Source organism: Hyposmocoma kahamanoa, unplaced genomic scaffold (assembly GCF_003589595.1).
Source record: "Hyposmocoma kahamanoa isolate Upper Pololo Valley unplaced genomic scaffold, ASM358959v1 94, whole genome shotgun sequence".
In the NCBI taxonomy this organism is placed as follows: Eukaryota; Metazoa; Arthropoda; class Insecta; order Lepidoptera; family Cosmopterigidae; genus Hyposmocoma; species Hyposmocoma kahamanoa.
This window is the reverse complement of record NW_020654878.1, coordinates 7,029,465-7,040,814: the sequence shown is the minus strand read 5'-3', so window position 1 is coordinate 7,040,814 and position 11,350 is coordinate 7,029,465. Positions and strand designations below refer to the sequence as shown.

General features: G+C 34.1%; 2 protein-coding genes across 2 annotated transcripts in view; one reads left to right on the top strand and one right to left on the bottom strand.

Annotated features, from left to right (window-relative positions):
- LOC113237767 (vacuolar protein sorting-associated protein 16 homolog) overlaps positions 1 to 1,193 on the top strand; it is a 16,399-nt gene extending 15,206 nt beyond the window's left edge. The window contains exon 16 of the mRNA XM_026474407.1: positions 801 to 1,193. Coding sequence (XP_026330192.1) covers positions 801 to 942 — 142 coding nt within the window. The 3' untranslated portion in view covers positions 943 to 1,193. The remainder of the gene's footprint in view (positions 1 to 800) is intronic.
- A 5,559-nt stretch (positions 1,194 to 6,752) lies between these two features.
- LOC113237885 (juxtaposed with another zinc finger protein 1) lies at positions 6,753 to 11,255 on the bottom strand. The gene is made up of 5 exons (XM_026474591.1): positions 11,016 to 11,255; positions 10,487 to 10,675; positions 9,656 to 9,764; positions 8,990 to 9,136; positions 6,753 to 7,533 (listed from the first exon to the last, which is right to left on the bottom strand). The coding sequence occupies exons 1-5, from the start codon at positions 11,113 to 11,115 to the stop codon at positions 7,050 to 7,052; spliced, it is 1,029 nt and encodes a 342-aa protein (XP_026330376.1). The 5' UTR covers positions 11,116 to 11,255; the 3' UTR covers positions 6,753 to 7,049.
- Between the last annotated feature and the right edge of the window lie 95 nt (positions 11,256 to 11,350).

Here is an 11,350-nt window from a genome sequence, read left to right as displayed (position 1 = left end):
TACATGGTCGAAAGTACGTGAAGCATGACACATAAGTTTCAAATTCAACCCTATGCCGCATGCGATAGGAACTGTCTATAGTGACAAGCTTGATGTGCTCTAGATTCGTAGATCGCACCCCTCATGGAAGAATGGCATAAGTGGAGTTACGTCAAAAATGTTTATTGCTTGTGACTCTATCGACGATATTAGTCGATAGAGTTACAAGAATTGGAGATGTGGGTTATATTTTTCTAAACATTTTTGACGTAACTTATGCCATTCTTCCATGTTTCCATTGTAGAGTGTTAGAAATGTTTTCTTGGCTAATATGGTGCAAAATCTGTTCAATGATTTTACATTTTTTTGTTATAAAATTGTAAAAGTGCAGTTTTTTAAATGCTTCTATGGAGTCTCTGAAATTTGTTTATCGATATCTAAACTAAATCTAGTAATCAAAGTCAATGCTTGGTTCTCTTATGGCGAAATGAGTCTGTAGCTTTTTTTATTAAAAAATGAGTGCCCATCTCACCTGATGGAGTGACGATGAGGTCGGCGATGTAGCATGCACACCTAAATAATGCGTATACACTCTCGTCCTGAAAACTTATGCAAATTGCGACGAAAACAAATTGCAAGCAAAATTTCATGGGTTGAATATAATATGCCTCGTGAAACTGAGCAGCTTTCTCTACAAATAATCTGATCATCGAATTGCGTTTTGTAATAGAGAGAGTTATATACATACATGCCATTACGACTATCTCTCACTTTACTAGGCACAAACTGTGGAAGAATACTAATATTTTTTGTCGTTTCAGATTCTATGAAGAAGCTGCGCGAGTAGCGTTCGAACAAAAAGACGAGGGGGCACTTTTCTACGTCCAAAGCAGATGCCCTTTACGCGATAGCACCACGCACGAAAAAATCGCCGCACTTGTAGAACAACTACATAGAAAGTAACCTCTAAGATCAAAGATTTTGAATTATTCGAAATAATTCGTTTATATATTCATTTTCTTCTTACAGAGAAAATTTTTAGAATGTTCTTTTCTGATGACAATGGGAAGTGGATTGTTTTAGCACTCAAATCTCTTATTTGTACGTATCGTGACTGTGTTACACTTAAGAACTGATGTGTTAAAATATGTATAATTATATTACTACATAAGGAAACCCTATAGTACTATTTACACGCCAAATAAATGAAATTTAACATACAGTTACAATTGTTTTTATTATCGTCATGGAATACAATCATTTTGACACATGAAACAACGACGCGTTTAGCCCAAATTAATACGAATATTAACACCAATTAACATGTCTACTATTAACATATTATTATGAGCAATTGCAATTCTTCAACTCAAGAAATTCTTTAGAAAAATGTTCAAGTTTTGATGACGTTTTAATAGCGTTATCGACAATTTATACACGAATCATCACATGAATGTTATTGTATATTTAAGTTCTGTTTATATTTGAGCTCTTTTAAGATTATCATTTGAGTTAAAGAATTAGCGTACAAATAATCGAATTGTGTTTATTTACAAAGGGATACACGTATACATTTGCGTCGACAACGCGGGGGGACACTAAGCACACAATCATTATTTTCTTAAATAGCTAAACATTTTGAACTTTGCCCAAAACTAAGGCTCCTTGAGTCACAAACTAGTTCTACCAGGAAGTAGTAAGATAAATTTTATCCATAGAACCAATATAGTTTTAAATAAATAAATTACGATAAAATTAATATTGAGAAGAATGCAGTCTTTCAAATAGCAAACCACTTCTTTTAATGAGTATAACTACAATGAAATGAAGGTACAGTAATGTAAACATTTCCGTTACAGATACTACAATATTTACGAATACATGAGAACATGAACACGTACAGTCAAGAGCACATCAAGCTTGAAACTTTGTACTTTGGACCGTTATTATCGTAAGCGGCATAGAGTTGGATTTAAGTCTTAAGTGTAAAGCTTGACGTGCTCTTGACCCTGTACATTTACTAAACTACTTATTATAAAAATGAATGAAAAATAAATCTCCTCTGTCTTTTTCGTTACACTCACAACCGTTAACGGATCAACTCAAGAAATAATAGCTATATTTCTCTGGGCATCTTGTGTAATTAACTGCACGGTAGTGCCCAGGCCAAGTTTTTTAGTAATGTGTAGCCCACGTGCTGTGGACAATTATTATCGACGTTGTTTGTGTTAAAACGTTTTGACATGATACAAAATGTAAAACGATGTAAGAAAACGGCTGTCATTTCGCTTTCCACTTTAACTCTTTATACTGTAATACACCAATTATCCGAAACACATTGTTAATGCACATTTTATTCAAGTTCCCGTTATTACAAAATTCTTCCAAACATCTTACCGTCTACTCATTATTGAAAATTGGTCATTTTCTGATAATTGACGATAAGCACAGATCTGCATTTTTATCTCAAAATTTTAATCAGTCAAGAGTACATCATTTTGACACTATGGACCATTGTTATGGCAAGCGACATAGTGTCGAGTTTAAACCTTAAGTATCAAATCTTGACGTAATCATTACTCCAATAAATTTAGTACGTTTATGTATAACTTCGAGTTAAAATAATTTGACATTGGCAATTCAACTTGACCTGCCAATAACATTTTTCATATTTTCATTCTTGTTATTACCATCAGTAAGTACTTATTTTTATCAGTGTTGTTTAAGACAATATTTTTACATCTTTCATGAGTTGTAAGTTTTCAATATGTTACTAGTACATATTTTTTCATTCCTTGCTAATATCAAACAAATCATTTTTTTAATGTAAAGAATTAGAATTATGAGGAACGGTGAAAATTAATAACACATTTTATAGTGAAAATTATTTAAACAATCAAACCACGCAGCATGCTTTAAATTATTTTTGACGTGGGAAACAGTTTGAAAGTTGCACTCTATTCTAGTTGAGAACAAGCAGCAAAAGTAAGCAATGTACTTTGAATTCAAACATATAAATCCAAGAAAATTTTGAGAAATTGAACTCAATCTTGTCTTTGTCGTGTAACGAAAATATAAACTAAAATGAAAATAATTTCGAAATATCTGTAATAAAATATTGAAGTTGCACGTTTATTCACTGTACAACCGAATGTTCCCAACTCCAAACGAGTGTCAAAATGACAATAAATAAATAAGAAAATGTCAACAAAGTTTTTACTAAACTCGCAATAAATTAAATAACATTTATTAGATTTCCAACTAACAAAATTCTCAATAATCCGGCAAAATACTGAAGTAGAAAATTTTAAAAGCAAAACAGGTACTTTATAACTTTCGTAATTTACATTCATAACGTTACGCGTTATTCCATGGATCCGAGCTAGAACTTTTTCCTATCTCTGCCTTGGCACAATCCATCTCTTCACTATAGGTCAGCGTGTTATACAGAACATCTCCACACTTATGTGGAATCGGCTGCAACCGGTTAGTTAAAGCTTCATATCTATTGAATAACAGCAAGATAAGTTGCAATTTGACACAGACGGAACGAAGAACGTCTTTCTCGCTCTTATTGCTCGGAAATAAAGAGTTTTCCGGCCGTCTCAAGCTGATTGCGTGCCGATAAGTGTGACAGGGCGATCACCCCCTGTTTTAGCTCTATATTTTTATCATAGGCAAGTTAGCTAGAGATTTGTTGTCAATATTCTACCGAATTCTACACTAATTATCAGTCTTAAATGAAATAATGGCTATCAATGATCAATATGAATACTAGATAAAATTAAAATAATTATAATGAGCAGATTCTTTTAAAGAAATCATATTTACGAAACTAAACTTTAAAGTTATAATAACAAATGTCTAAATATTTGATATCTATAATAGTAACATGAAACAATAATTTTCAACACAGACCTTTAAAAAAAAAACAAGGACGGACATTGTGTTTGTAACATAAAGCGATGTGAAGTTATTAGTTTTGTATTATAAAAAAACATATTTAAATAGTTATTTTAAAGAGTGTCATTTTAGAGAATATACGTTCTCCGCTAAAATACGATTCTTAATTCGAACAACCAAAATGTGTACAATTAGTACCCCTATAGCGTTGATGCCTGAAAACCAATTTTCGTTCATCTATAGTAGTCATGAAAAGAGACTGTCTTCTAAGGCCTATTAAAGGCTTCTTCTAAGGTTTAATTGTACATTAATAGCATTTTTTTTATTGACTATATTCTAACTATTCGCCTTTATCTCTTTTTGGCTTGCTAAGCCCTTCATAATGTTTCATGTTGGTGAAAATTAGTAAATGGCATTGGATTACTCATATTTAAGTATACGATAATTGAATTATTTGTCCGTGAATTTTCCTAAAATGTATAAATAAATAAATAAAAAAAATAAATAAACTCTTATTCATTAATTTTTGACGCCTCAAGACTCCACTAGTCCTTTAACCTATTAACTCATTTATTATTCACTCATTGCATATTAGCCTAAGAGCTTTAGCTGTTTTTTTTAATATCATGCACGAGTAAGGCGCGAGTCTTTTTAAAAACAACTTGAGTCTTCCAGTCTGTTAGTATAGCGACTGAGTCTTGTGAATTAAAACTCGAACCTCCAGTCTTAATTTTAGACTGAGTAAAAGTAAAATTGAGTAGAGTTTAAAGGCCTTAAAAGTCTCTTTCATCACTAGTATATAGGTATCTTGCAAACAATGTGCTTGAAATCGATCGAATTAAAATTCGTAGTTTAAAGGCACAGCCACAATTTTAGCTTGGCTATGGACTAGTTTCCAGTTACCACCAGTAGCAGACTACAATAATATAAATCGTAGCTTTAAAAGGTACACTCACTTTCCTCATGTCGACCCACTGAAGGCGCCAAGAATTTTAAATATGTAAGTGATTCACAGTTCAACCTCAATTTTTTCTAATAACTTTATTAGTCTCTATTGCTCAACACACAGAAGAGTAAACGTACCTCTTTACTTTAAATACCTATCCGTCAGGCGCCATCTTGCTTTGCAGATAAATACCACCTAGCTAACAGCCTCGAAACTTGAATCACAAAGTTCCCATTACAAATATTTCTTTTAGATTTTAAAAGCCGACGCATAACAACAAATTTGATATTATTATCTCTGGTTCTCACTATAACGTAGTTCTTTAAATCCATATATCACACTTTTGCCCATTAAGCACCCTATCCCACTACAATCTATGTTGTTAGAAATATTTTCATCACTAGTATCTATACCTACTCAGCGATTGCGACTCCCTTGTGTTTATAGCACCTCAGCTTCTAAAGTTCTCTCCTACATTATATTTCAATTTATACTCAAGACGTGTGCGAAACGAGAAATTATTCCTAACATAAGCTCTTAGATATCTTGATATTATCATGGACTAATAACTCAAAAGAATTGCTAATCTCTATACTACAGATCGTAACTCAAAATCTCGTTTTAAATCCAGATGGCGCTGATCACTAGCCCTGAAGTAGTTTATATTTATTTAAATGGCCGTGGTTATCAAGTAATTCCTCTAATAATATGCGATACAATATAATGGTCAATTCTTTACCTTGTAATATTATTCAAATATTGACCATGAGCTAAAATTATTTTCAGAACTTTAACAAACATGCGTATCAATAGATGGCATTATGTTACAAAGTAATTTATAAATAAACGCTCGAGAAATGCTTAGCCAGTCCGAAACAAAATAAAAGTATAAATCATATCAATAAAAATCTATAAAATAAGCGCCATATTTTTTGTTGAGATTTGTTTGTATCACTAGAAATTAAAACAGCTTTGATAAATTGCCGCTTGGCAATGTAAAACAAAAAAGCTACAAAAATAGTTATTTGGTTTACGTTTGTGACATTTGGTGTATCAATATTTACTAAATACCCGACTACGCTGTCTTGAATTATTGGTCCATGATGTTATTAAGAGTCAGATAAATTATTTTTATCAGACATTCGCAGTATTATAAAAATGATTGGATAAGTACCAAGTTTTGTGACGGGATTAACGAACACTTACACATTAGATGACCAGCAACCATACTACCTAATTGTATACCCAATGACATAAAATCGAAAGGGTACGGTTATGATACCCGATTACGATATTGTATCACAAACATCAATAAAATCAAATTAATCAAGTCAGCCTTAAACGCTACGCTTAAAAGCATTTTTTTTACTTCTTTTTTAACATTATTATCACATTTACGAGTATATTTTTTTAGCCTAGCTTCAATGATATTTAGATGAAATGCCTTTTTTTGTTAATTTTATCTTATTTGTAAAAATCCTTATTTTCAAAATGAACAATTTTTAGTCTGTGAAGCAAACATAATTAAAAACAAATTAAGTACAGAATTAATAGTAATGGCACGAGCATAAATTTATAATTACTGTCATAATATTAATATTTGGCGAATATTTATTAGCTGCAAAATGTAACTAAATAATGGAACATAAAGTTGTGCCTTAAGTATAATGACTGTTTTACTCGTGATGTTTTACGGAAAGGAAGCCAATTAAAACATTTAACATTAGCCTTTACCCACCTGGCAGGCGTACATATCGACAAATATGCCACATAAATTGACATCAATGAACCTGACCAAAATGAATAAAACAACACCTATCTTTTCTTTTGTTGTCAGGTCTCTTGTGTAGGAAGACTCCTACTAATAAACTTCTGAAAAAACTAATTGATTAAAATTGAAACAAACAAATCAACATTGCCTACATATCTTGAAATAATCAACTTTAAATAAATGAAATAAATAAGTGCGAGCTGCATTACCATTTTAGGCAGCCATCGACTAATCCACATAAATTAATGCAAAACCCATTGCATCCGTCTTAGTCAATAATTGATGACATCTAAATCGTCGCGTGATGCCAATTAAAAATATCGCAATAATAGCGACACAAACGTAACTGGTGCTTTAAGAACATTCGCTTTTTTCACGTTTTTTGCTTAGGAACTTCCCTTACTTACAATTAATAAATTCGATAGGCTTACCCTCCGCAAACAAAGTACATCACTTCGAGATATCGTTGGCGTACGAAGATGTTAGATGTGGCAATGGCTGAGCGTTCTGGACAGTCACACGTGGGGACCGCTCGAACTTCAACTTGTCTACGGGGCTAGAGCCCGGAGTGGAGGTAGGAGTGAAGAGGCTGGAGTGCCGCACCAGTTGTCCGTGGCCGGATACTATGTTTAGATTGGACATGCTGTGCTTGGGAATAGTGAAGGTGGGAAGTTCCTTGTATTTGACGGAGTCGTATATACGGACTAGCTTGTTACCATCGGTGGACTCGAGAATGTTAAGCGAACGCGCGGGGGAAGCGGTGACGACAAGACCAGGCGGCTTCGGCGACGGCGTGTGTGACGCGGGAGGTGCGGGGGGCGCGGCCGGCGCCGGAGGGCAGCTGGTGGTAAAGTGCTGCGAGATGGAGTGGCTCTTAAGCCCTTGGGCCGTTTTGTAGCTTTTGCCGCATTGGCATTTGTAAGCCTTTTTTACCCTGAAAAGACAATAAAACCATCACCGTACGTATTTCGCAGCGTAACAGCACGTCACGATATTTTCTACCGCGATAATCTAACGTGAAAATCAAATGTACAGTTAGGATTGTACGAGAAAGTTTTTATTTTGTTTAGATACAGTGCACGTAATAATTACGACAGCCCATAATAATTAAAAGCATCTTTTTACACGACATACTTGGCTGTTAAATAGTGATGGTAAAAAAATATTGCGACGTGGTGTTGATGTTGCCGTGAAAAATTAAATAAAATCTTTCAGATAATCAAAATACCCAATTGTTGGCGACTAATCGTAACTTCTAGACAAATCTAAAATATTAACATCAAGAAACTAACAAACAAGTCTGAACACTAACATATACCAAATCTAGTTGTATTTTAGTAGTAGATTATTACATTACAGAAGCTGCAAAAATCTAACTACGCAGCTATACTGCTACCTACTAATGAACACTAAATACTAATCTGAAAAATAAGTACCCATTTCTTCCAGAAATATTCTTGGGCAGTCAGCCGTTTCTTAGGCCCAGGGACGAATTTTTTATTACATTGGTCAGGAGTTGGCAACATTGAGTATCTTCTATAAGAAAGTTAATCATATAAAAAGATAGATTGGCAGCTACTTCCGCGAAGGTAACAGTTGGTGTACACTCCGCACACCAGACTGGTGCACCAAGCAAATAGGTACAGATGAAGACTGAAAATCAGCAGTGCTGTCATCAGCTCTTTCTCATGTCATGTCTCATCAGACTCATGTCTTTCTCTTTTTTGTTCTCATCACTTGACTGTATTTTGTACTGGTCTGGTTAATATTGTAATTTATGGCATTTTGTGACGAAATAAATGTTTTTTATTTTATTTAAAGAACATCCATCCAAATGGAACGTATATATAATTAATCAACACATTATATTAATTAATCACCAGTGGTGAGGCGTGAAAATTGTCGTTAGTAAACCCGGAGCCAAACAAAAAGCACCTACTTTTACAAAAACTACTTTTCCCAGTTGGTATGTAGCAAAGCCATCCCATAAGTGACAACAGTACTCCATACACGACCGGACTTGCGCTTGCTACAGCTGAAGTAACTGTCCCGAAGTGTCCCCAACACTCTGCGCGCTGTTTAGTAGTCCTATGATAATAAGTGGAAAATTTTGAGGCAAGCCAGTGGAGTCGAGTTATATGGACGCCTCGCCACTGTTAATCACACACTTAAATTATTATCGTCTATATTACACACATTTAGTAAAATATTTCGTTTATTGAATGCCATATAAATACGTCACGGTGAAAAGACCGATTTTTTGCCTATTTAATTTATTAATTACTGATTATATAAATAATATTACACATTCATATTTAGTTGGCGACGGACGTTTCTAAATAAAATACTAAATTAAAATCTGCTTAAAATATACAATTGCTTGTGCTCACCTGCCATCCTTCTTATGGCCGTTCTTGGAGTGGTACTTGATGCCATTGACGTTCTTGTAGCGTTTTTTGCAGCCCGGCACTGGGCAGGCGAAAGGTTTCTCTTGTGCTGCATGCCCCACGGCGCCAGACGATGCCGCTGTGTTCATTCTGTCAATCAATAGCAGAATGCATTCTTGAGATGAGAAAAGCTAAAAAGATGCGAAACTTGGCCACAGTCTTCACATGCGTCTCATGATATCCTATTATTGAATATAATTTTTATTATCACAACCAGAAATCGGAATAGCACCTGCACTTCGGGAAATTATACACATAGAGTGGGTAATATCTACATCTGACATATGTTTTGATTTTAGCTATCAATTTTTAATAATATCGGCATTTCAGAGGGAGGTATTCTACACTTTTTATTGTTGGTAAATGGTTACTATTGTATTCTGATCTATTGGTACTCATATTGTATTCCTTTCTCATAATGCATTTGGTTGGAAAATTATATGGATTTTCATCATAGGTTTCAATAGGAGATAGGTATAATAGATATAAAATTAATAAAGAAAACAGAGAACAAGTCCAGAAGATGGAAATAAAGTCAGAAAAAATTATACAGTATGGGAAGTTTCTGTTACTTTTTTTAAATGTGTTTGAGCAAGTGAAAATACATACTTAACACCATATCGCATTATGTACTCTGAGCTGTACTCCTCCACAGTTGTCCATGAGTCGTTGCTATCCTCAGAGGGGCTCATCAATTCATCGTCCTCCATCTCACTACCTGCAAAGTTACAAACCCACTACAAACAAGAACAGACAGAGGAGACCGACAAGAGGCAAGCTTATGTGGTGTTCCCACCCTTAAACACATCCTTTTAATATCACAATATAAAATTAAACGTACCTAGCTATTTGACTTCCCACCTAACATGAACATGTCTGGCTTGATGTGATGCAAGCCAATACCCTATTATTATATAAAAAGTCAAAAATGCATTCAGGTACTTTTTTGTTTTGTGAATAGCATTTACGCCCCTACTGTACCCCTAATAAGTCTAAACATAACTATGCCACTGCGATGGAAATTAACCATTCCGATCCATCCGAAAGGTGATGAATCACATAATAAATTCTTCGTCATTGTAGCTAGCGAACTGGGACATATTTTTAGAGGGCCATGATCATCAGTTTTCAACTGCAATTAAAAGTTTAAACAGTTTACAGGGCGTTACAGAAAGTAAGGGTAATATCCCTATCTCTGTTGTGTCTGAGTTTATGTATAAGGTTATAATTCAAGTTTAAAGAAATGTAGTGATATTCCATAATATTTGCATTATCGAATGTTTTTGTCATGTCGTGTCAGAACACCGTAACCGTGGTAATGAATGAAAAGTTTATCTTAATAATTTATATTATATGGGATATTCGTAATGAGTAATGAAATGAGTCATTATGATCAGCGATGCATTATAATCGCAATGAGGACATTTAAACTGGGATTACCAGTAGGAGTGCTACTGCGAACTGAAGGAGTCTTGGGCACGGAAAGCAGACGACGACGTACGTCTGGTACAGGAGGCATATTTTGAAATTCCCGCCGAGACGCCTCCGTGAAAAACTTTAGCACGTAACTTAAAGGGATACATGCTGGCTGTGATGCTTCTTTTTGTTCTATTACTGCTGGATCATAATCTGAAATAAAAAGAGCGAATTAAAGCCATATAAAGTATCGCGACATTGCACTTCCGATAATATGTTTGTTTACATATAATCTTTTTCGCTGGTTCTAAATCGTCATACATAAAGCTTACGTTACGAACATCGCAATCTACAAAAATAAATTACAGTTTATTTTTATGCTAACCATGTTATTACAAAAAATCCCGCAATATTTCCATTTCCATCTAAAAATAATTGCCAATGGTGACAACATTGACGCATTGATAAGACGTAATGGGGTAGATCATGAGTAATATTTCACATGTAAATTAGCCATTGCAACATGAAACTGAAATGAATCTTTAATGCTTACCGATATGCACGTCTTCAATATGTTCAATTAAATCCGCTAGCCTTGGAAATGTGATCCCACAGCCATTAAATTTACATATGTTTATCATGAAGACGGCCATTGCTAGCGGAGGGTAACGCACTAGTCAAGTACATATCTATGACAATCAAAGAAATTGTTCAATTTTATTTCAACAAAACCGCCTCAAAGGCTAAGAAGTATTAGCAAACAATAATAACAAACTATAAAAAACTTTAAAAAATACTTTTCAAATTAATTGTACCATAATATCTGAAATTGAAAATAATAGTACTGTAGGTTGCTGTCATTTGCTCATATTGATTTTTAAGTTGGCT